This window comes from Leucopleurus acutus, assembly GCF_964270905.1.
Source record: "Leucopleurus acutus genome assembly, chromosome: 18".
In the NCBI taxonomy this organism is placed as follows: Eukaryota; Metazoa; Chordata; class Mammalia; order Artiodactyla; family Delphinidae; genus Leucopleurus; species Leucopleurus acutus.
The window spans coordinates 51,800,972-51,827,720 of NC_139160.1; the positions used below are offsets into that span (position 1 = coordinate 51,800,972).

At 38.3% G+C, this 26,749-nt stretch overlaps 1 protein-coding gene across 1 annotated transcript in view; it reads right to left on the reverse strand.

Moving 5' to 3' along the window:
- The window catches only part of OBI1 (ORC ubiquitin ligase 1), a 46,100-nt gene extending 19,743 nt beyond the window's left edge, over positions 1–26,357 (reverse strand). Inside the window, exons 1-5 of the mRNA XM_082859236.1 lie at positions 26,253–26,357; positions 16,727–16,862; positions 14,235–14,326; positions 11,555–11,803; positions 2,086–2,174 (exon numbers count right to left, since the gene is read on the reverse strand). Of these exons, the coding sequence (XP_082715362.1) occupies positions 2,086–2,174; positions 11,555–11,803; positions 14,235–14,326; positions 16,727–16,862; positions 26,253–26,324 (638 nt within the window). The 5' untranslated portion in view covers positions 26,325–26,357. The remainder of the gene's footprint in view (positions 1–2,085; positions 2,175–11,554; positions 11,804–14,234; positions 14,327–16,726; positions 16,863–26,252) is intronic.
- Positions 26,358–26,749: the final 392 nt, after the last annotated feature.

Consider the following 26,749-nt stretch of genomic DNA (forward strand, 5'->3'; position numbering starts at 1 on the left):
GTATTTTGTTATGGCAGTCCAAGCTAACAAATATAACTTCCTAATTTTTTTCCTCTCTAGTATCTAAATTTTAAAGCTCTCTCTTCTGCACGATTTGTAGAATATGTCTGCACAACCTGAAAGATACATCAGAAACTAAGGTCATGTGTATAAAAAGTATACCTTGACACCTAACCAAGTAGATAAGAGAAAAATAATTTGTCAAGGCACTTCCTAATCAAGGCAATGAAATGGAATAGATGGTTTTTATTTGCTTGCATTTACTTTTAAACTCTTGAAATTTCATATTCTTTTCAATACGAATAGGAGCTCTCTTCAGGTGAACCAGATCTGGGTATTTTCAGCTGTGGTCAGCTTCTCTCTGAATCCCACTAGGGTTTTGTGATGCAGAGTAAACTAAGGCTATAAATCAAAAGCCATGCTTTTAATACCTCAATGCATTGCAAATTGATCAGGAATAGGGGTCAGTTCAAATCGCTTTTTAAGTGAAACTGTTCCTTTCCCCTGAAGGGAAGGAATGGAAGTTAAAGATAGCAAATCCCAAAGTTATATGGGATTCAGAAGTGTGGTTGCTTGTTAGAATAGACAGCAGTGAGGTTTCTTTAGATAAGATTCTTCAGTTGTTTATCAGGTAGGAGTCATGGCTATTTAAAAACACACATCCTGGTGGCTAGTATTAAATCTGAAATCTGGTGGGCAACTTTTCAAGAAATAAAAGCTACAAACAAAATGGCTTTAGTTCCATTCAGCCTGCCGTGGGAAATGGCTAATGGACAAGCATTACTATGACTGGCAAGGCGAGCTGCCAATAAATGAGAAGAGCAGAGATTCAAACCGCCATATAATAATGGCAACACTTCTTAAGTTTATTTCACTAATTCATCAAAGTACAACATTATCTGAAGTGAAAGAAAAAAGGGGAAGGAACTATTTAAAAGTAAAAGCTATACTTCTTTGTCTATTGGTTAGTTATCTCTGCTTTGAGTAATTATGGTTTATTTGTACCATTTCTGGATACTACACTTGTTCTACTGAAGGCAATATTTTCTCCTTTTCAAATGACAAGCAGAGAACTACGTCTGGTAGGATAAATTTCCACTGTTTGTTTATGTCTGTCTTTGTCTTTTTCCATTAGGAAAAAATGAAGTCTAATGGTTGGATGGGAAAAGTGTGGAGTTCTGATATGCCACTCCTCAGAGGGATGGGGGTCATATTCTCTTTTCACTTGTCATTTTTTTTCCCAGAAAAATAACAACCTTAAGCACTGTATCCCATCTTTTCTCAATCTTCAAGTCTTAATTCTCAATGGTTTCTTATCATTTTAAACTAACTGTTAAGTGGGTCAATAGTTCCAACTGCTTACCTTTTGGAATGGAGTGAAAACTATCCCATCATAAAAGAATAAATTCATTTAACTGTATAGTTCAAATCAGTCCAAAATTCAACAAATGATGCCTTAAAATTCTATTTCAGATAGGCTTTTTAGTATAATGGGTAGTCTAATAGTTTTCAATGTAATGTAACAGAACACACATTCCGGGGCTAGACTACATTGGTTCAAATCCTATTTCCACCACTTACTAGCAGTGCAGATTTAGAAATATTAATTTGATTTCTATGCCTCCATTTCATCATCTGTAAATGGAGAATAATAATATAATAATTCTACATCACAGGTTGTTGTACCTGGCAAAGAGAAAGCGCTATATGAATTTTAACTATGATTATTTCAGAAAACATCTAAAGGGCATTATGTTACTCTCCCTACTCTTTGTTAGGACCACTAAACAGTTACATGTAAAACGAAGTGAAGGCTCACCTATCTTAGGTCACATAAAACAATCCTCTTGCTAATCAGATACAGAAGAAGGATCAGAGGGAAATCTTTTCTTCAACACTAGTCTTAACTATGACTAAGATTTTACCAGTAACATAAGTATACACTTGATGTTTAGAGGTAAGACATTCTATTTAAACTTACATGCTTCAATGAAAAGAGTCAAATGACAAACACAAACTATAACAGCAGCTTATTCTAAAACATTGACATAACCTGAAACATTGCTCTGTTAGCAAAATACATACTTCTGGGGTGATCTGTTATCAACTTCAGCTTTCAGTCGTAAATTCTCCCTCACCAGGCCACCATTTTCCAATTTCAATTTCTTATTTGCCTTAGAAAAAAAAAATGTTGAAAATAATTAAGCACAAGTTAAAACAAAAGTGCCTTGTAAAAATAATGACATGAGCCATCTGTATTCTTTAGAGCAACAATATCAGAAAACTGAATACTAGAACATGTCTTCAGAAGCTTAAAATCACCGTTGGGAATGACTTGTGAGACTGTGAACACAACCAAGCATTTTTAATCCGTATTCCCCAATCACTCTGCAAATCCCCTATCCAGGGAAATAAACGGAACTATGTTAGTCAGCTTAGAGTCATTAAGGGACTAAACTAATGGCAAATATGTTTTTTTCTTTTCCTTTTTCACATAACTGAATACTCTAAGCATGATAACATTATACCACATGCAATTATTCACAAAACTAATGCTAAGAATCTTCAGCTATGAGATTGATTTTTGGTTGCTATTTAAAAATAGTTTTTAGTGATAACATAGCTTGCTTTCTTCAAAATGGCTTTCTCAAATGCTCTGGCTCACAAATTCTGGGACTCTCAGAATTGAATCAATGTTTTCTAATAAATTCTATGGATTCTCTTTTGATTTAAAAAAAAAATCCTGGGCTTCCCTGGTGGTGCAGTGGTTGAGAGTCCGCCTGCCGAGGCAGGGGACACGGGTTCATGCCCCGGTTCGGGAAGATCCGACATGGCGTGGAGTGGCTAGGCCCATGAGCCATGGCCGCTGAGCCTGCGTATCCGGCACCTGTGCTCCGCAACGGGAGAGGCCACAACAGTGAGAGGCCCGCGTACCGCCAAAAAAAAAAAAAAAAAAAAAAATCCCAAGTATGATTTTCTTTTTTGAGTTCTATGATACCTAAAAACTGCATGACAAAACATTAATTGCTAGGAAATCTAGAAGCTCAATATTGATTCTTGACAGCCCAAAAAGTAGTGTGTCTATTGTAGTCTTCTGAAAAGCTACTTCATTTAAACCCCTAGTCATTGTGTTTTTCAATTCCAACAAAAAATAAGACTCCCTAGACTAGGAACCAATCTTACCAACCTGGCAAGAGGAATTCATTGTCTGACTAGAACATTAACATTCAAAGTGAAGGGGTCACAAGAACATTTGTCAACAAAGAGGTTTAAACCAACAAAACTTGAAAACAGATTTTAAAAATCTGACCAATAATTTCTAGAACTTCTGACTATATTATTTGCCCATCAACACACAAATACCCCAAGAGGATGACAAGAGAAGCAGGACAGAGGACACTCTTCTGGGCACCAAGCCTAACTCTCTCACTTAGACTCATCTAGGTTCCTTTTGAGCTCTGAGCACCTGCTTATCTTCGTGGGTGCAAACCAACCAAGACTGTGGAGGGTTAATTCTTTAAGTGACTGATAAATACCATTACTGCCCCTCTGAAGACACAGGAAAAGTAATTTACTTTCTCATACACACAAACAATGAATTAAGCCTTCATAAGAGGAGGCACTTAGTGAATGCTTTTTGGTGATGAATGACAGGCTTAAATTAGAACCTCATTTGATTTCTTTTCCCCATCCCCTCTGTCAAGGTCTCTCACCAGTCCTGTGGCTCTCTAAGATTCTCTTTATGGGCTGGCTAGTTCCTCAACTATCAGAGATAGTTTCAACTTCAGGAGAATCAGGTGGGTAAAGTTACAAAGGGGAGAGTTCTGCCTATTTGTTGCACCTAAAAGAGTAATGAAGTCTTCAGCTAACTATTATATTTTGCATTCTCAACACTGGCTTCATAATTGTTCAAAACTCACTTAGCCCTGGAAACATTAGAAAAAAAGTCCAGGATTGGTTCAAGATGGTGGAGTAGAAGGACATGCTCTCACTCCCTTTTGCGAGAACACTGGAATCACAACTAACTGCTGAACAATCATTGACAGGAAGACACTTGAACTCATCAAAAAAGATACCCCACATCCAAAGACAAAGGAGAAGCCACAATGAGATGGTAGAAGGGGCACAATCACAGTAAAATCAAATCCCATTTAACTGCTGGGTGGGTGACTCACAAACTGGAGGACACTTATACCACAGAAGTCCATCCACTGGAGTGAAGCTTCTGAGCCTCACGTCAGGCTTCTGAACCTGGGGGTCCAGCAACAGGAAGAGGAATTCCTAGAGAATCAGACTTTGAAGGCTAGCGGGATTTGATTGCAGGACTTCGACAGGACTGGGGGAGGCAGAGACTCCACTCTTGGAGGGCACACACAAAGTAGTGTGTGCATCAGGACCCAGGGGAAGGAGCAGTGACCCCATAGGAGACTGAACCAGACCTACCTGCTAGTGTTGGAGGGTCTGCTGCAGAGGTGGGGGGTGGCTGTGGCTCACCGTGGGCACAAGGACACTGGCAGCAGAAGTTCTGGGAAGTACTCCTTGGCGTGAGACCTCCCAGAGTCTGCCATTAGCCCTACCAAACAGCCGGGTAGGCTCCAGTGTTGGGTCACCTCAGGCAAAACAACCAACAGGGAAGGGACTCAGCCCCACTCATCAGCAGACAAGCGGATTAAAGTTTTACTGAGCTCTGCCCACCAGAGCAACAGCCAGCTCTACCCACCACCAGTCCTTCCCATCAGGAAACTTGCACAAGCCTCTTAGATAGCCTCATCCACCAGAGGGCAGCCAGCAGAAGCAAGAAGAACTACAACCCTGCAGCCTGTGGAACAAAAACCACATTCACAGAAAGATAGACAAGATGAAAAGGCAGAGGGCTATGTACCAGATGAAAGAACAAAATAAAACCCCAGAAAGACAACTAAATGAAGTGGAGATAGGCAACCTTCCAGAAAAAGAATTCAGAATAATGATAGTGAAGATGCTCCAGGACATTGGAAAAAGAATGGAGGCAACGATCGAGAAGATGCAAGAAATGTTCAACAAAAATCTAGAAGAATTAAAGAACAAACAGAGATGAACAATACAACAACTGAAATGAAAAATACACTAGACGGAATCAATAGCAGAATAACTGAGGCAGAAGAACGGATAAGTGACCTGGAAGACAGAATGGTGGAATTCACTGCTGTGGAACAGAACAAAGAAAAAAGAATGGAAAGAAATGAAGACAGCCTAAGAGACCTCTGGGACAACATTAAACGCAGCAAGATTCCCATTATAGGGGTCCCAGAAGGAGAAGAGAGACAGAAAGGACCAGAGAAAATATTTGAAGAGATTATAGTTGAAAACTTCCCTAAGATGGGAAAGGAAATAGCCACCCAAGTCCAGGAAGCACAGAGAGTCCCATACAGGATAAACCCAAGGAGAAACAGGCCGGGACACATACTAATCAAACTGGCAAAAACTAAAGACAAAGAAAAATTATTGACAGCAGCAAGGGAAAAAAGACAAATAACATACAAGGGAACTCCCATAAGGTTAACAGCTGATTTCTCAGCAGAAACTCTACAAGCCAAAAGGGAGTGGCATGATATACTAAAAGTGATGAAAGGGAAGAACCTACAACCAAGATTACTCTACCCAGCAAGGATTTCATTCAGATTTGATGGAGAAATCAAAAGCTTTACAGACAAGCAAAAGCTAAGAGAATTCAGCCCACCAAACTAGCTGTACAACAAATGTGAAAGGAACTTCTCTAAGTGCGAAACACAAGAGAAGAAAAGGACCTACAAAAACAAACCCAAAACAATTAAGAAAATGGTAATAGGTATCGATAATTACCTTAAACGTGAATGGATTAAATGCCCCAACCAAAAGACACAGGCTTGCTGAATGGATACAAAAACAAGACCCATATATATGTTGTCTACAAGAGACCCACTTCAGACCTAGGGACACATACAGACTGAAAGTGAGGGGATGGAAAAAGATATTCCAAGCAAATGGAAATCAAAAGAAAGCTGGAGTAGCAATACTCATATCAGATAAAATAGACTTTAAAATAAAGAATGTTACAAGAGACAAGGAAGGACACTACATAATGATCAAGGGATCAATCCAAGAAGAAGATATAACAATCATAAATATATACACACCCAACATAGGAGCACCTCAATACATAAGGCAAATGCTAACAGCTATAAAAGAAGAAATCGACAGTAACACAATAATAGTGGGGGACTTTAACAACTCACTTACACCAATGGACAAATCGTCCAAACAGAAAATTAATAAGGATACACAAGCTTGAAATGACATAATAGACCAGATAGATTTAATTGATATTTATAGGACATTCCATCCCAAAACAGCAGATTACACTTTCTTCTCAAGTGCACACAGAACATGCTCCAGGATAGATCACATCTTGGGTCACAAATCAAGCCTCAGTAAATTTAAGAAAATTGAAATCATATCAGGCATCTTTTCTGACCACAACGCTATGAGATTAGAAATGAATTACAGGGAAAAAAACGTAAAAAACACAGACACATGGAGGCTAAACAATATGTTACTAAATAACCAAGAGATCACTGAAGAAATCAAAGAGGAAATCAAGAAATACCTAGAGACAAATGACAGTGAAAACATGACAACCCAAAACCTATGGGATGTGGCAAAAGCAGTTCTAAGAGGGAAGTTTATAGCTATACAAGCCTACCTCAAGAAACAAGAAAAATCTCAAATAAACAATCTAACCTTACACCTATAGGAACTAGCGGAAGAAGAACAAACAAAACCCAAAGTTAGCAGAAGGAAAGAAATCATAAAGATCAGAGCAGAAATAAATGAAATAGAAACAAAGAAAACAATAGCACAGATCAATAAAACTAAAAGCTGTTTCTTTGAGAAGAGAAACAAAGTTGATAAACCATTAGCTAGACTCATCAAGAAAAAGAGGGAGAGGACTCAAATCAATAAAATTAGAAATGAAAAAGGAGAAGTTACAACAGATACTGCAGAAATACAAAGCATCCTAAGAGACTACTACAAGCAACTCTATGCCAATAAAATGGACAATCTGGAAGAAATGGACAAATCCTCAGAAAGGTATAACCTTCCAAGACTGAACCAGGAAGAAATACAAAATATGAACAGACTAATCACAAGGAATGAAATTGAAACTGCGATTAAAAATCTTCCAACAAAAAAAGTCCAGGACCAGATGGCTTCACAGGTGAATTCTATCAAACATTTAGAGAAGAGCTAACACTCATTCTTCTCAAACTCTTCCAAAAATTTACAGAGGAAGGAACATTCCCAAACTCATTCTATGAGGCCACCATCACCCTGATACCAAAACCAGATAAAGATATTACAAAGAGAGAAAATTACAGACCAATATCACTGATGAATATAGATGCAAAAATCCTCAACAAAATACTAGCAAACAGAATCCAGCAACACATTAAAAGGATCATACACCATGATCAGGTGGGATTTATCCCAGGGATGCAAGGATTCTTCAATATACACAAATCAATCAATGTGATACACCATATTAACAAATTGAAGAAAAAAAACCATATGATCATCTCAATAGATGCAGAAAAAGCTTTTGACAAAATTCAACACCAATTTATTATAAAAACCCTCCAGAAAGTGGCCATAGAGGGAACCTACCTGAACATAATAAAGGCCATACACGACAAAACCACAGCAAACACCATTCTCAATGGTGAAAAACTGAAAGCATTTCCTCTAAGATCCGGGACAAGACAAGGATGTCCACTCTCACCACTATTATTCAACATAGCTTTGGAAGTTCTAGCCATGGCAATCAGAGAAGAAAAAGAAATAAAAGGAATACAAATTGGAAAAGAAGAAGTAAAACTGTCACTGTTTGCACATGACATGATACTATACACAGAGAATCCTAAAGATGCCACCAGAAAACTACTAAAACTAATCAATGAATTTGGTAAAGTAGCAGGATACAAAATTAATGCACAGAAATCTCTTGTATTCCTATACACTAATGATGAAAAATCTGAAAGAGAAATTAAGAAAACACTCCCTTTTACCATTGCAACAAAAAGAAGAAAATACCTAAGAATAAACCTACTGAGGGAGACAAAAGACCTGTATGCGGAAAACTATAAGACACTGATGAAAGAAATTAAAGATGATACCAACATGGAGAGATATACCATGTTCTTGGATTGGAAGAATCAATATTGTGAAGATGGCTATACTACCCAAAGCAATCTACAGATTCAATGCAATCCTTATCAAATTACCAATGCATTTTTTATGGAACTATAACAAAAGATCTTAAAATTTGTATGGAGACACAAAAGACCCCAAATAGCCAAAGCAGGTTTGAGGGGAAAAAACTGAGCTGGAGGAATCAGACTCCCTGACTTCAGGTTATACTACAATGCTACAGTAATCAAGACAATACGGTACTGGCACAAAAACAGAAGTACAGATCAATGGAACAAGATAGAAAGGCCAAAGGTAAACCCAGGCACCTATGGTCAACTAATCTATGACAAAGGAGGCAAGGATTTACAATGGAGAAAAGACAGTCTCTTCAATAAGTGGTGCTTGGAAAACTGGACAGCTACATGTAAAAGAATGAAATTAGAACACTCCCTAACACCATATACAAAAATAAACTCAAAATGGATTCGAGACCTAAATGTAAGACCGGACACTATAAAACCCTTAGAGGAAATCATAGGAAGAACACTCTCACATAAATCACAGCAAGATCTTTTTTGATCCACCTCCTAGAGCAATGGAAATAAAAACAAAAGTAAACAAATGGGACCTAATGAAACTTAAAAGCTTTTGCACAGCAAAGGAAACCATAAACAAGACAAAAAGACAACCCTCAAAATGGGAGAAAGTATTTGCAAATGAATCAATGGACAAAGGATTAATCTCCAAAATATATAAACAGCTGATGCAGCTCAATATTAAAGAAACAAACAACCCAATCCAAAAATGGGCAGAAGACCTAAATAGACATTTCTCCAAAGAAGACATACAGATGGCCAAGAGGCACATGAAAAGCTGCTCAACATTACTAATTATTTGAAAAATGCAAATCAAAACTACAATGAGGTATCACCTCACACCAGTTAGAATGGGCATCATCAGAAATCTACAAACAACAAATGCTGGAGAGGGTGTGGAGAAAGGGAACCCTCTTGCACTGTTGGTGGGAATGTAAATTGATACAGCCACTATGGAGAACAGTATGGATGTTCCTTAAAAAACTAAAAATAGAATTACCATATGACCCAGCAATCCCACTACTGGGTATTTACCCAGAGAACACCATAATTCAAAAGGACACATGCACCCCAATGTTCACTGCAGCACTATTTACAATAGCCAAGTCATGGAAGCAATCTAAATGCCCATCGACAGACGAATGGATAAAGAAGATGTGGTATATATATACAATGGAATATTACTCAGCCATAAAAAGGAATGAAACTGGGTCTTTTGTAGAGACGTGGAGGGATCTAGAGACTGTCATACAGAATGAAGTAAGTCAGAAAGAGAAAAACAAATATCGTATATTAATGCATATACGTGGAACCTAGAAAAATGGTACAGATGAACCGGTTTGCAGGGCAGAAATTGAGACACAGATGTAGAGAACAAATGTATAGACACCAAGGGGGGAAAGTGGCAGGGCGTGGTGGTGGGGGTGTGATGAATTGGGTGATTGGGATTGACATATATACACTGATGTGTATAAAATGGATGACTAATAAGAACCTGCTGTATAAAAAATAAGATACAATCCAAAACTTCAAAAAAAAAAAGAAAAAAAGTCCATTTCACTCATTCTAGGTATTCCTTTGTTCTGAATGTTTAGTACTCCTATATTTGATTTACAGTATGTTGTTATTTTGTACTTTACATTCAAGTTTTGCCGCTGCATTTTAAAATTTATTTATGTCCCAGCTTATTGCCTAATTCTACCTAATATCTTCACTGGGCATCCAAAATGGGCTTATTAAATATCCCAGATAATTGTGAGGTCTCAGGGTAGCTCTGGGTATTGAATTTAACACGTGACCTTTAAAAGAACAAAGAAAAACTGTATTTTATGTAGCTCTCTTTTACATACATCTCTTATACCACTCTTTTTTTTTTCCCTATACCACTCTTATAAGCCCAGAGTAAAGTTTTCATACACATCTTCATGCTCTAAGAAACATTTATTACCAAAAATTTAAATGCAATTCAATAACTATAAAAGAGACCCTATAGAACTTACTGATGGTTCAGGAAGAAGAAAAGTTACAGGGGACCTGGCTGATAGATAAATACTGTGACTTCCCAGCTGTATTTCCTTTTCATGTCCTCTTCTCTTCTTAGACAAAATGCTAATAATGTTGGCTACCGAAAACCAAAGAAATTACACACTTCCCCTAAACTTGTAACAAACTCAGTGCAATTATGTCTGTAGTTTCTTTTTTCTCTAAAAGCACTAAGTTCCCTTCTTTGTCTCATCGTGGCCTTTTCTGAGCCTAAATGGCATTTATTTTACACATGGGTATGACTTAGTATTCACACTAAGCGGCAGATACTTCTCTGCTACTTAACCTCACTGAAGATCAGTATGTGGTAGCACATCTTTAAAATATCATATGGAGCATTAATGATTTCAGGAGGCAGGATTTAGTAATTCAGCACAGTAACAGTATTTTAAGAGAATGCACATAGGCTGAATGGGTGGTTGTGGACCTGGATACCACAAAACCATCTCTATTCAGCACAAGACTCCACTGTGGATAAACTTGAAGTCAAGCTAAAGGCTAGTCCCTTTGGCCAGCAAAGCTCTACAGCACTTGATTATTACCTCTAGTGCTGATAGCATGGATCTCATCTCCTTTCCTAGACTGGAAAATCCTAGAGGTTTGCCCTTTTCACCTATGCTTTCTTTATCTTGTTGTATGGATGGAAGAATAATTGAAAAAAATGAACCTGCCTCATAAGCCAAACATTCTCTTTCATGGAGTAGTCTAAAGCAGCTACTCACAGCTCTCTTGGAAGCAGTCATTAAATATTTAACTATTTACAATATTAAAAAAATCAGAGAATGGTAGTGCTAGAAAAGATACGGTCTAAACCTTTCATTTTATAGGTAGGGAAATGGACAGGTGTTTGTCTTTATGCATACAGGGCAGTCACTAACATAAGCTTAAAAAACAAAATTAAGCCAAACCACAATGAGAGGAATAGAAATACATCCTTTAAATTGATGTCACTCTTCCACAAGAAGATGCAAATTCATATAGAGGCACTACAGAGTCTCCAATTATAGTCACAAATGGAACCACCTGATATTTCTTGGCAGCTAATAACATTTAAGGAGAAAAAGTTTTCCTATTTCTTATAAATGCTCATCCAGGGATTTCTGTCCTTTCCCCCAAAATCATCTAATGATGACTCAAAATAATATGGTGACTTATACTTTTGAAGGTACTTAAAATACTACAGAATTTTAAAAACAACCACAACTTACCTCCTTCAACTTTTCCACATCATCTTTCACTTTTTCGTAGATTTCACTAGCTGTTCTAAGTTTTTTCTTCCACTCTGCTACAGTTTCTGGGTCAATTTTACTTGGATTATCTGCAACTGGATGTTTGTCTTCATTTTGGTTGCCCTGCATCAAGGTTAAAGGATCCAGAATAGTCTTGATCTGTGACTCCAAGCTGAGATTTTTACTCTTAAGGTCTTCTACCTCTTTCTGTAGACAATCTATTTCATCCTGAAAAAGCATTGCATAGCCATCAGGTAGACAGAGACACTAAACACATACATATGCTAGAGTGAGGCCAATGTGCTTTTAAATTTTATACTCAAAATTCTGTAGATACATAGATTCTTTATGCATCAGAAAAGCTTTGCAGACAGAAAGTCACATATAGTTGAAATTCTCAAAATGTATTTTGACTCTGATAAAAATAGGCATTCCCGGGCTTCCCTGGTGGCGCAGTGGTTGAGAATCTGCCTGCTAATGCAGGGGACACAGGTTCGAGCCCTGGTCTAGGAGGATCCCACATGCCGCGGAGCAACTAGGCCCATGAGCCACAACTACTGAGCCTGCGCGTCTGGAGCCTGTGCTCTGCAACAAGAGAGGCCGCGATAGTGAGAGGCCCGCACACCGCAATGGAGTGGCCCCCGCTTGCCACAACTAGAGAAAGCCCTCACACAGAAATGAAGATCCAACACAGCAAAAATAAATAAAACTCCTACCCCCAACATCTTCTTTAAAAAAAAAAAAAAAGGCATTTCCATTGCCTTTATTTTAATTCAATGATAGTTTGTGATTTAAAAAAATTAAAATGTCGAATCTTTGATTCTATTTTAGATATCCATAAAACACGAAAAGGCACATGAATTCAACAAGGAAGTAGATTCCTCAGAAGAAAATTCTGAGGCATGTTTAATTGCTTTACTGAGGGGAATTTAAAAATACAGTTTTGATCAAGATTTATAGTTTTGTTTGATGTCTATATTTTTGCTTCTATATTTGAAGTAGGAGTAAAACCACATACCATGTCCTTTCATTTTCCACTTCAGAATAGTACCTGTAGTTAATTTTTAACTCTTCTACATTCTGGATCTTTAATTACTGCTAAGACTATTCCAAGTATTAGTTTTCCCCATGTGGAACTGCTTGCTACCTTAAATCCAGTAACTAAACATTTGGGGTTAGAACTCTTTTCTGTGATACAATTTATTCATCTATAATGGATATTTCATCTTAAACTAAGATTGTCAGAAATTTTGTTGTTAGAAAATAAACTCCAATATGCCAGTGATCTAAAGGATTAATTTGATTAGCATCTAAGTGTGATAAATATTAAGTAAATAAGAATACGTTTCAGAGCTAACACAGATAGTGCTATTTACTATTTTAAATTACAATACATTTCAAGTTAACTAGCATTATAAAATGAGAAAATCACTTTACTTGTTTGAATTAATATATTAATGAATAAACAAATATAAACAGGAAAACATATGAATGAACATTTATTCATTTATTTATGTCCCACTTTATTTCAAAAAATTTTTAAAGCACCTGAAGCAGTTTCCATTTACATAGTATAACTTAAAGATATTTTGTGTCAAAGGAAGAGAGCAATAATATCCCTCATTTAGTCGATATAAAATGACAACTGGGCCTAATGTTTATTCAAAAGTATATGTATTCCATTAACATGAAGCTAATTTAGAAAAAATTCCATCACCATGTCAAATCACCTTCACAGGAAGAAAACCACTGCATAATCTCACATATATGTGGAATCTAAAAGAGTCAAATACATAGAAGCAGAGTTAAACAGTGGTTACCAAGCGTGCAAGGTGGGGGAAATGGAGAGGTGGGAGAAATAGGGAGCTGGTTCAAGGTGTGCTAAGTTGCAGTTATACAGGATAGAGATAGTCTAGAGATCTACTGTATAACATGATGACTATAGTTAATAATACTGTACTGTATACTGGAAATCTGCGAAGAGAGTAGATTTCAGGTACTCTCACCCCACACACAAAGTAATTATGTGAGGAGACAGCTATGTTAATTAGCTTGATTGATGTAATCACTTCACCATGTATATGTATATCAAAACATGTTATATACCTTAAATATACACAATTTTTATTTAAAAAAAAAAACCCACTGTTTTACATGGGGAAAAAAAAAAGAATTAGGAAATAGCATATCTCACACCAAAATCTCTTTGCTGGTAGCTGACATAAGTATATTTTCTTTACCAGAACTGATCAGACTTATAATTAGCAGTGAATTTATAGGTAGAAACAAAAACAGAATGACAGTTATAGTCCCTGTTTGCCAGACCATTCACAATGCCTTGTGGGGGCTGGAAGACTGACTTTTACAAGGGAGTTTCCTTTATCTCCCACCTCTTGAGGGAGTAACTTACAAAACAATGTTTCTGTTGAGGACAAATTTAAAATTAAAAGAAAGAAAGTAACGAAATGTTTCCATCTGTTCCCTTCCACTATTTGAAATAGGAAAGGGAAAAAGAAAAAATTTATCAAATAAGATATTTTTAAACTGGCATTAAAATAAGATTTCATTAGATGCTTACTCTAAGAAGTCCAGGGACTGATAGCTCAGTTTTACCTTGAATTCAATGCTGTCATCATTTAACATTTTAATTATTATTTACCTCATATTCTTTGTGGAGTAATTCAAGTCTAGTTTTCCGAAGGTGCTTCCTGACTGTATGGCTCAGTATAGGTTCACTTTCACTTGTTCCTCCTATAGGGAAAAAAAAAGCTAACTTTTCATTCTGATTTGGGTAGAATGACAATTAAAATGAACTCTTTTCTTATTGTTCTATATAGTTCTCTAGCTTAATTTCTACCCTTTTCCTTATAACCACGTGGGCTGCCTAGGCCTCTTCTGTACTTTAATCCTGAGAAAAGATAAATAACACCGTAAGAAATACCTTCAGTAAAATATCATGTTGTGTTTACTTACCTATGTGTCTTATTATATTAAACTCAATGAAGGCAAAGGCTATATTTTATTAATGATCACATTTGGACGACTGCAAATTTTGAGTACCAGACAACTGTTAATGATAAAATCAATGATTATATTTACAGCTAACCAATAAGTTGTATAAATATTATCAATATTATCTGTACATGATATAATTATCAAATACATATTATTATCTGTATATATCACATATGATACATATATTATGATATATATTATTATAACCAATGTATTCATTCAAACATATGTGGTTACACAACTGAAAAGATTAATGTGTCTTTTCACTGATTCTAACAACCCAGTTGCGATGGATTATAAATCACAGCACTAATTGTATGCCCATAATAACTCACACAAACACACTCAAAATGTTTTCTTCCTGAGAGCTCTTCACTTATGCTGTGGTTACCTTCTTTGTACTTCTCAGCATCATGATAGCAAAGGCATATACAGATATTCTTTTCAGGATGTTCTATCCAAATGGCAGGATGGATGAACCATTTTACTTGAGAGAATTTACGAAATATCACTTACATATGAATGAATAAAGGAGGGAGAAGGGATGTGAAAAGAAGCTGGGGAAAAAACATTCGAATTATTTTAATCAACAAAACTCATATTCCGCAAGGAAAGACCTGACTCCTGGTAAAGGTCAGTGCAGGTAGAAAAGTAGAGGCTAAGGTTAACACTCCAGTTTCCAGCACAGCAGAGAAATATTCCTCTATCAGACTCCATCCAGGTACTCAAGAAAGAAACCTTGGAGCCAGCTCCGACTCCCCTTTCAGATCACTTAGTTCCAAAGTTCCACTGGTTGTTCTTTTGTTCCAGCATATATACCTTCCATTCCATTATAAAAATTTTAGTTAAGTCCATTTTGCCTAACTTGGGACTATGACAATGACTTCTTAAGTTTTCTGAAAGGTTTTTTCTATGATTCATGCTATCATGAATTCACTTTCAATTTTTCCTAAAGCAAAACCAAATAAAAATCATTTAATTTTAACAATCTAAGAGAAATAACACTAAAAAAAGCTCTTTAAATGCTTTATTTTTCAAGAATCTTCTAGTTCAAGTTTTATCCCCCTCTTACCTACACTACTGTAGCACTGAATGTTCTTTTTTATTCCCTTAATCCAGAATCACACTCTCCTTCACCTGGGCAAGCACGTCCAACCTGACCTACTCACGTCCCGTTTCTCCCCTGGAGCCCAGCCTGCACACATCCCCTGAGTGATACTCCTTACACACATTTTGGGTTGTGCCATCCCCTTGCTCAGACCATCATGCCCACCTCGTCCTTCTCACCCACACAGCAGTTCCCGGATTTAGTCTGTCACTCAAGATGCTCTGCTCTAATACACTACCAAATGTAAAATAGCTAGCTAGCGGGAAGCAGCCGCACAGTGCAGGGAGATCAGCTCGGTGATTTCCCTCCCTTCCACCTAGAGGGGTGGGATAGGGAGGGTGGGAGGGAGGGAGATGCAAGAGGGAAGAGATATGGGGACATATGTATATGTATAGCTGATTCACTTTGTTATAAAGCAGAAACTGACACGCCATTGTAAAGCAATTATACACCAATAAAGATGTTAAAAAAAATAAAAATAGAGTCTCATTTTACATTTTCAGTCTTACTTCAACAGTCAGACCCAAACTAGACTACTGATCATTTCCAAAAACATGCCTTACTTTACTACTTCTAAACTGTAGTGCATGCTATTCCCCCTGCATGAAATGCCCTCCCTAATCTTTACCATTTGAAAACTTATCCATCCTTAAATCTCCATCTTAAAGGCCACCTGTGTCATGGATCCCTTCTCAATGTTCCTAGCTGAACTTCCCTGTTTAAACTCTGTGGACCTTTCTGTTTGTTCGTTTTTGGCTGTTAGCATCTGCTGCTTTAAACCATTAATATTTTGGTCCACATGCACAGCCTCTACCAGAACGAAAGTTCCAGGAGGCTCTGAGACTTCTCATGGTGCTTTGTGCTCCTCAATTGCTCCACTTACAGATTATGCCAAATGACCAATCCATCCAGTAGGATATTGGCAAAATAACATCACTGAAAATTGTCTATTTCAGTCTTCCTCCAAATAGACACTATTTAAGATTGTTTCAAATCTATTTCTATATGTTTATAAAATAGACCCTTACCAATAATCTCTTTGCAAGGATTTTCAGGAGTGATGGGGACTCTGCAGGCTGGACATTGGCTATTATTCTTCAACCACAAATCGATACAAATTGAACAAAATACATGGTTGTTGACGCATATAACAGGCTGGCGTACCTTTGAAAAAAGAAACATTACTTTTAGTACAGGGCAACAGTCGTAATGAGAATCTCAATAGTTTTAGCTTAGAGCAAATCTCTTCTCTAGAGTACAGAAGTAGGTGCTTTAAGAGGAAGTATAATATCTAGGATTCATAAAAACGCTGCTTGTGCTACCACATTGTTTCTTACACATGTATAATACAGATACTAGCTTAGATATCTGGTCATAGAGACTGAAACTTTGAACACATCATGAAATGGTTTTATTTTGTTCCAAACCACACTTATTGCCAAAAATAAAATGCATTTTGTTCCACTGAGGCTGGGGCAATTTTCCTTCAACTATTCTATTTTTGGATCACGAAATGTCAGAATTAGAAGGTTCTTTAAAGATTATTTAGTCCAATCACCCATATGACATTCAAGACTTGAAATCCTTCCCTCAAGTCATTCTACTATATTACAGAGCAATAGCAATCAACAATTTAGCACTGATTCTTACTAGAAAGTCCCCGAAACCAGAGGCATGAAAGCTACAACAATCCTAAAAGACATGACATACGCTCCTGTGGTTTACAATCTAAATAGCAAACAATGCTGACAGAAATACTTAAATACACCAAATACACAAATCTTTGACTCAGTGTAATCAAATAACAATACTTTACATTTATATTGTCTTATATTTTACAATAGGCTTTCCATGCATTCTCTCTCTCTCAATAACCCTGTGAGATAAACAGTAAATATACTTTACTAATAAGGAAACCAAGGTGTGAAGATATTAGGTGGCCTGCTCAGGGTTAACGATGTAGGTGTTCTGACTGTGTAGCTGTTTTATCAGAGGGAAAATAGAAGAGAAGCTGTTTTAGTTTTCTACTTATTTGTTTACATATTTATTGTAAATTTATATTTATCTCCCCTTTTAGACTGGAAACTCCGTAAGAGCAAGAACTTCTTTCGTCTCATTCATTTCTGAATCCCTGGTACCTAGAAAATAGGTTAGTACACAGTAGGTACGCAATAAAGTCTTGTTGAATGAAGAAATTGCTATTAGGACAGTACTTAAAATTCAATTTATTGGGGAACTTGTCAGAGGGTATAGGCAATTCTTTCACATTTTGTTGTAAAGAAGAGAGCATAAAAATATGGCCAGCGTAAGAAATGATAACAGGAATGACACAGTAAAAAGGGGATATTAATTAATGATGGAGGAAGAGGGGGAGGGATTAAGAGCCATAGATAGCAAAGTCCCTAAGAAGTCAAGAGGGGAATGATATCCAAAGCACAAGGGGGCAGATTTTGGCTTATATGGAGTGAGGATCTGTCTTCCATTTTAACAAAAGGGAAAACCGAGGGTACAAGAACAAATACAAAGTGGATGGAAGATCTGTTGATGGAAAGATGAGGGAACTCGTGTTCCAACTGCTTATTGTTTGTGATTAAATATGAGGTGAGGTTACCAGCTGCAAGTGAGAAGAAGGGGGGAATATCGACTTGAGAAAATAGGAGAATAAAGCAGTTGTTTTGAAAGGTAAGAAAGTAAATTTATTAGGGTTATGTACAGAGCTGGATTGCCAAACACTGTTGAGTATGTGAATGGCAGCAAACTGATAGAGTCAACCAATGGATCTTGAAAAGCCTGAAGTAATACTGGAAGAGTAGGTATGATGAGAAGAGGAGCAGATGCTCATAGTCAAAGCACAGGAGGCGGTACAGCTGCTTTCCCTAATGTTTTGTCCTGGGACACCTTACCCGACAAAGTTCTATTTTCTCTCTCAATCTCATGTGTCACATAGTGTTAACATGTTTTCTATGGTAACAGTTCCTGAGAATCCTCTGTAACTGGACCTTAGTAAGTGGCAGAGCTTAGGCTTCTAGAGACAAACCTGGGGCTGACTTCAGCTCTGCTACTTATTGAACTGTTTGACCTTGGGTTAACCCTTTAGTTACAGTGGCATCTGTTTCCTCTTCTGAAAACTATGGTTTAACCTAGTAAACTTTTCATTCAGATGTTGCTTAAGATGTAATAATATAAAGATGTAAGCACAGAGACTTCCACATAGCAATCCCTGGGGAGGGGAGGGGAAAGGAGAAAAGGACTATATCCACATGCCCAGGAGCCAACTCCATGTAGGCATCTTAAAGCTGCCCCAACCATAACATGTCCAAAGCCAAACCTGGCCTCCACACACTCACTCCCCATCCTGCGCTTCTTGTCTAAGTTACTGGCACCACCACCTCACCACTCAGGCTAGAATACTGAGAGCTGTCTCTGACTCACCCTTTTTATTTACCCTCACCATCCAATCAATCATCAAATGCTGGTATCATATATCAGTCTAGGAAGCCAGAAATTTTAAGATATACCCATATTTTATTTACCACTAAGAAAAAAGAAAGAATGAAAAATGCTGCCAATTACAACTGCAAGATGCTACCGCTTGTAAAATAGAACCAGATTTCAGAGATGTTATAACGTGGGAAAGAAAGTATATCCCAGAATAGTCAAAATGTGGCAAACCTACCTCTAAATGTTCTTTTACTTATCATCTATCACTTCTTTTCCATCTTCACCTCAATGACTTCAGGTTCTCATTCTCTTAGCCCAATCGATTGCAATGACCTCCTCCCAAGCTTCCTTGCTTCCACATGTTCACTGCTGTCCACCTTTCATACTGATGCCAGAGCTAGCCATCTAAAATATGGAGCAGCAGCTTTCACTGCTCTCCTGCAAAACGTTTTTTTCCCTGCTCATAGTTTTAAGTACAGCTTCCAAAGAACAATGTAATCTGGTTCTTAAATAGCCATATCTTTGATCTGCTATTTCAATACTTGACAAAACCTATACTTCAACCACACAGATATACCCAATGTTCATCAAAAGGAATAAGAATAGAGTCTCCTTGTTTACTGGGTTCTCATTTTTTAGCTTAATATGTTCCACTGGCCTCCCAACTTCCCCAATCAAAATAAAATCCTTCCCATCTTTTAAGATGGAAATCAAAGGTTACCTCTTCTGTAAGGCCTTCACTAATCATTTTTAGAATTAACTGGATCTTTGTCTGATTCTTATAAGGGCACTTCTTATACATTGATTTAATGTTCACTGGCCTTGGAAAATTGTTTACACCCTGCCTTCCCTATTAGATTTCAGGCTCCCTGGGGGCAGGGGCACTGTCCTGTTCATCTTTATGTCCACCTACAACAACTTATACAATGTATACTCTAAGATTAATAGAAGTGAATTTTGATGTATTAAAACAAAAGGCTGAGATAATGCTGCTAAAAGCATCTCAAGAAGCAAAAGGTCAATGGCCACTGCCAAATTCTGAAAAAGTGAAAGTTTAACCTTTCCATTTAATCTGCCAGAATGATACAGAAGAACAACCACAGGCAGACTACTTGGCTCTGTCTGTTAACAGCCACTGGCAATGTCACCCAAAGGAGAATCATTTTCACTGTTCAACACCTGGTATTATCATTGTCATTGTGTTGGATTTTGAAACAGTTGACTAATTCATTTCTTTGGACCATGTACTTATCAGATGATGATTTCTAGACAATGGTTTAAATTTACTTAGGAGAACAGAAACCTATAAAGGAGAAAGAACTACTAAAACAAATTACTTGTTATTTATTTGACCATAACCTACAGAAGCAAAATACAAAGAATCTAGCCCTCCTTCAATTCCTGTCCACCCATTTCCTCTGCCCAGATCCTGCTATATACAACATCAAAACACATACACAAATAATTTTCTTTAATAAGATCTTCTCAAGATACAGAAATAGTCATAATTTGCCTATGTTATTAGACTTTATATCCAATTTACTCTCAAATGAGATCTGTGGCAATAACATAGTAAGCACTCTTACAAAATAAAAATGCAAGAAGACAATGGCAAAGCTAAGTGGCACGTACAATTCCAAACTCATGTGGAGTAAGCATGCTGAGGTGATATCCTAGGGTAATGCCCCACGAGGCTGGTGAGGAGAGGAAGAGAAGACAAAGCAAGGGATGAAAAGTGGGCTCTCCTCCCTGCAATGGGCCCAAGGAAGCAGTCCTAAGTATAAAAAACATTAACCCTATAATATATAATTCTACTTTGTAGTTTCTTTTATCTGAAGATGTTTCAGTTTTAAGAGACTTTACCACAAAAACCCCTTTCATAAAAAGCAAACGTACCTGGGAGGAGTCATGCCTAAAGGTGTTGTCCATTAATAGTCATTCTAGACTTACCTAATAGGAGTTATATATTGGTTTAGGGCAGGGTCTGTCAACTTTGACACTACTGACATTTTGGAACAAAAAGTTTTTGTTGTGGGAGGCTGTCCTGTATATTGTAGGATGTTTAGCTAGCAGCATCCCTGGCCTCTATCCACTAGATATGAGTAGCACCCCCAAAGACAATCAGAAATAGACATTGCTAAATGTCTCTGTGGAACGAAATGTACTCCCATCCCATTGAGAACCACTGGTCTGAGATACATGAATTTCCCTAACAACCTAATGGGGCTGATAGTATCAAATTCATTTTCAGCTGTAGAAACTGAGACTCAAGGAAATAATGATACAGGTTCTAAGTGGCAGAGTCAGCATTCAACCACCACTACACATGCAAACTGAATGATCTTTCAACTAAGAAATAGTTCTTTCTTCCTTAGAGCAGGTTTAGTAAATAATAATCTGGGAGTAAGAAATAGAAGACACATGTCTGAAAGTATCAAGACACCAGGATCAGTAGGGACTGCAGAAAAGAGGTACTGTACTGATGGAGGTGGCTGGAGGCAAAAGGCAGTAGATAAACTTTACCAACTGGCCTGGCAATTTCACTTACAATCAACTTCTCTGCTCTTGTCACCTTTACTAGAGACTAGAGCTAATCCTTCTTCTCCAAAGAATATCCTTCTGGCACCTATGTCAAAATTTTATGGGTTTCACTAGTGGAGACCTAGAAAGACTGAAAAACAAAGCTGAGGTAGAAATGATTGTAGTAGGGGCCCGCCTACTCAACCTTAGAAATTTGGAAACTTTTAAAAATAAAATTCCTGGATTGCTCTTGCTATGTTTCAAGAAATATTTGGCTCTGGGCCAGAGTTTAGGACCTAGAACTTTAAAACTGTGTGATCCCGAGAACTAAGTTATTATACTTAATGCCTATCGGTCTAAGTCCCCACTTCTGTCTACATAAAAAGAGAGATAATACATTTCCCCTCTCCCATCTTTATCCCTACCTAGAACGCCTTAAGGATCAACTGGAATCTTATTTGTGAAGTAAATATGTCAGCTATTATATGCCAAACTTGAAAATTATTAGGATATATCAACACTTTTTTGAGTTAATTTTTATTATACTCCATGTTAAGACACAACATTGTTATACTTTTCTGAAAGTGTCTGCATTCTTCAAGCTTATTTTAATCTAGAAAAGAGAAAATGCAAAATTTATATACTCCACATGACTTTTTTTCAAAGCAAATTACCTGTGACAATTATGTACAAGGCTGGTTCTTAAATCTACTCTTGGGAACTGAGAGACAATCAGGACTCAAACATGGGCTCAGTGTACTGAGGTGGGTGGCTTGCTGGCCGATCAACAGCCCCTAATGAACACTGATTAATGAATTTAGTCAACCTAGAGTTAGGATGCTAAGTTGCTAAGGCTTTGTCTCTAGCTCTATCTTTGCAACATTTTAAATCAACTACATGTGTGGAAAGCAAAGCAAGAAGTCCTCCCTGAAAGAAGGGTTCTTTTCCACAGTGTTCCTAGTGGGAAAGAGTCCATGCTATTACTGGACATTTCAAGAGACGGACACTCCACATTCTAAGAAAGCTGATTTCATTTCTGATTATTTCAGCCAGAAAGCTTGCATTATATTACGTACAAATCTTAATATCATGGAGCTACCCAAAGCTTGATTCCCTTCCAAATGAAAATACTTTATTTAATGATTTGCTATCATGTTCATTCACTCCAACACTATTCCATTCCATCTATATTCCAACCTCAATTTCAATTCCTTTCCAAATGATTTCAAATACTCTAGTTTATTTATATTTATCTTAAAGCATGGTGCCCCAAACTGGATTCATACTCAAGTGAGGAATAATTGGATATGATATATTAATGTTAAACAGCATTAGAAGCCTAGTTGCTTGGCACTTCTCTTGAGAACCTCCTCTGTCCTTTGATAAAACTAACTATGGGCCACATTTGGCTGTCACTCATGGCAAAACGCTGACTCGGTCAATAAAAGTATTACCTGCAACAGTTTCATTTCATAGCTTGAATCCTAACTGAAGAGAGAAAAGCCTGGAATTATCTAGAGATAAACTGGTCTGTAGCATTCTGGCAGCAGGACCAAATGTCACTGAACAGATATCCTGGGCTAGATCATTTCTGTACTTTGGCCTGCTGGCCTATTAGCCCAAGGCATGGAAAAAAATTAAAGAGGAATAGGCAAGAAAATGTTATATACAAATTGTCCCACAGGATGTACCCAACTTATTCAGGCCACATAGAGCTCTTACTTACAATATTGGCAAGGTTGCTAAACATTATTGGGCAGAGAGAATCCACCTTTAAGACTGAGGTAGAGTCAGAGGTAGGAAATGCAAAATGTTTAAACTTTTCAATTTTAAGCACATTTGTATTCAAAAGACAGAGTATTAGCCACTTACATACTTGGACTATCTCCACTACTGCTCCCTCCCCCCCCCACCCCCGCATTCTTCCCCACCTCCATCCCCATTCCAATCAGCATCTACCTTATCTCTTCAGATTTAAGGTCTATACCACCCCTATCTTCTTTAAGTAATATGCAAGGGTTTTTTTTTTTTTACAGTAAACCTCTAAGAATAATGGCCCCTAATTCTGCAGAAAAATCAAAAATGAAGACTGCTAATTCTATATGGTACAAATGGTGAGGGCAGCAAAAGAATGATTATACAGAAGAGGGCTACTCAGGAAGGACCTTAAGGCAGATCTCAGAGGTGGCCGGAGATGCTGTGTGTCAGGGAGATGGAAGTAACATCAGGAACGCGCTGCTACTCCAGGCCATACCATCTCCAGTACCCCACAAATACAGCTGTGTGTGGGAGGGTGAGAAGCACAAGCAGATCAGAATTGCTTTAACTATACAAAAGGCAACAGGGATAGGGAACCAGCTAAAACCTCTGGATGTACTGTGGCAATTTCCTGGACAAACAGGTCCCACTCTGTTGGGAATGTAAATCTTCACTGAGTGAGTGCACTGGTCTCATGAAGCAACTGGGAAGAACATTTACTGGGAAAGGCTGGCTTCCTCATTTTGAGGGTCTGCCTCAGTGTCCATAGTAAAGGTTAACATTTATTAAGTGCCAAACTTCATGCTAAGCACTGCATATGAATTACTTCATTTAATCCTCCCCAAAAGACAAGGATGAATGTTAATACTATTATCATTCCCATTGTACAGATAAGGAAACTGCTCTGAGGGAGGTTAAGTAATGTGTATAAGGTCGTATAACTATTAAGTGGAAGACCTATTTTAGAACTTAGTCTGAACACAGTACTCAGGGCCCTCAACCACTACGCCTTTCTGCCTCCACAGTAGACATAAACAAATGCCTATTTACAAATCATTAACCTTTAATTAATTAATCACATTTAATTCTAGAATACAGTTAACCAGTACATGGCAGAAAAAAGACACCAAAAGTGTCTGCTGTTATGCATGAGTTCAAGTGAGTTTTTAGGAAGTAACTTACTGAAGACACAAATGGTAACAGGTTCAAACGCTGGAGACTCTAAGCCTTAGTTTTCTTATTTGAAAAATGGGGAAATCAGCCCTATCTATCTCACAGCACTGGTGAGAGCGGTAAATGAAATAATTAAATGTATACAAAAGCATTCTGTAATCTGCAAAGCACTATATTCTATTAGCTATCAGTTTTGTTAAACACAGGAAGCATAGGGAGGCAAAATCAACCAGGCAAAACACATTTTCAACACAACTGCAAGAGACAGTCTATGAACTAAAGAAAACTAGATGTAATGTGTACAACTACAACAACGTGAAAATTATTTCCGAAGGTTATTTTATCAGCCCTTTACCAGGCTACTGTTGGGAGTAAATTCACTCAGAACTTAACTTGTGGGAACTTCAAGTCAGGAGCCAAATGTAGACTGTAGCAAATTGAAACATCTTCCCCTCCTCTCAGCTATGTATGCAGACAGTGGTAGCAAGTGCCAGCTCAAATAACCACCCTCCACAGGCCATCCTTGATCTCGCCAGTCAGAATGGATCAAGCCATCTCTATATCCTCTCACAGCACATCTGCTATTTCCTTGGCATTTCATTCTGATGGATATCATGAGTTATCAGTTTCTTCCAAGCCTGACTTCCTACTACTTCTTGAACTCAGGAAATTTACATAGACTTAAAGCAGATGATCAAATGATCATATTGGCTGACACTCAAATGTTTGCTCTATTAAGTTTGCATTTCTCAATCCTAAGCCTGTGGCTACAGTTTCAGTGGGGGGAGGGCGGTAAACACACACACACACACACACACACACACACACACACACGCACAAACACACCACAGACGTAAAAACAATTCAGCGTGAGAAAAAAAATCTCCCTTCTAGACCTACGTAGTAAAACAAAATGTTCTTCTTAAACCGAACGGGAGGCACAAACGGAAATGAAAGAGACAAATGCATTAGAACCTTCAAAACTCCGTTGCTAATTCTGAACTACTTTCTCCACCTAGTTTCACAAACACCTTAGGCACCTCTTGCATCACAAAAAGACGGTATTCTACCTCGTGACTGATCCGTTCTCGGAATTAACAACCGTATCTCTCATTCTAAACGTCATTCAGGGACACGTACTATTTATTTTTCTAATTCTGAACCCAGAGCAAAGGCCACTCCCAACGCCGGGCTAAGTAAAGGAAATGATCTTGGAAATGGAAAAGACTCTCCAACCAGCACTGGAGGCCCAAGAACAAAACACTCTAGTTTGTGCAGAGGACGAAGGAACCGTAGCGAGGCTCCCAGGAAACGTGTTTTCAGGCTTTGATGGGGATGCACAGGGGCGTAAATTGCTGGGATTCGTTTCTGACCAGGCCTCCTTCGACGCCGGAGTCGCCCGGGTGAGGCCGCCCTCCCTCCACACCCCAAACCGATGTCATCTTCCTCCGAAAGGCACAGAGATGACCACACGAATCGCAGCGCGCTCCCTCCGTCGCCCAGGACGTGGCCACCCCAGCCTAAGGAGAACGCGGGTCGGCGTCCTCAACCAGCCCGGTGCCTCGCGCCGCGTCCCCGCCACACACAGAGACCGGCCTCGGCTCTGGCGGGCCACTGCACACCCGACCCCGATTCGTAGCCGTGCCCGGAATCACCCATTACCTTCCCCAAGCAGATGTGGCACGTGATGGGCAGGGTGAGCGACAATGTAACGTTCTGCACGGTCTGAGCCATGGCAGCGTTCAGAATCCCGCCAACACGGAAGTCCCGCCGACCGCGGCTCCTAACAGCGACTGAGGCCGCGCGAGGCCGGCTACGGTGGCCCAGTAGGGCCACGCCGCGCCGGTCGAGGCAACGAAAATGCGCTTTCCCAGCGCGCGGCTGCTAGAGCTGTTCCCTTCCTTCTTTCCTTGCTTTTCAGTTTGAAAAATACTCTCCCCGGTTCGGGAGCTACAGGATTCCTGAGAATGGGAAGGAAGGAGGTTTGCTACGGGCATCGAGGATCTTGAAAGTTTAAATGAAAGAGTAATGGTGGAGGGAGGAGAGGAAGATGCAGAAAGGCGATTTAAAATCCCAGGATCTTTCCTGGAGGGTGGGGAGGAGGGAAGAGTTTTCCACCTAAAGAGTAAACCCGACACAGAAAACACGGCGCAGTCAAA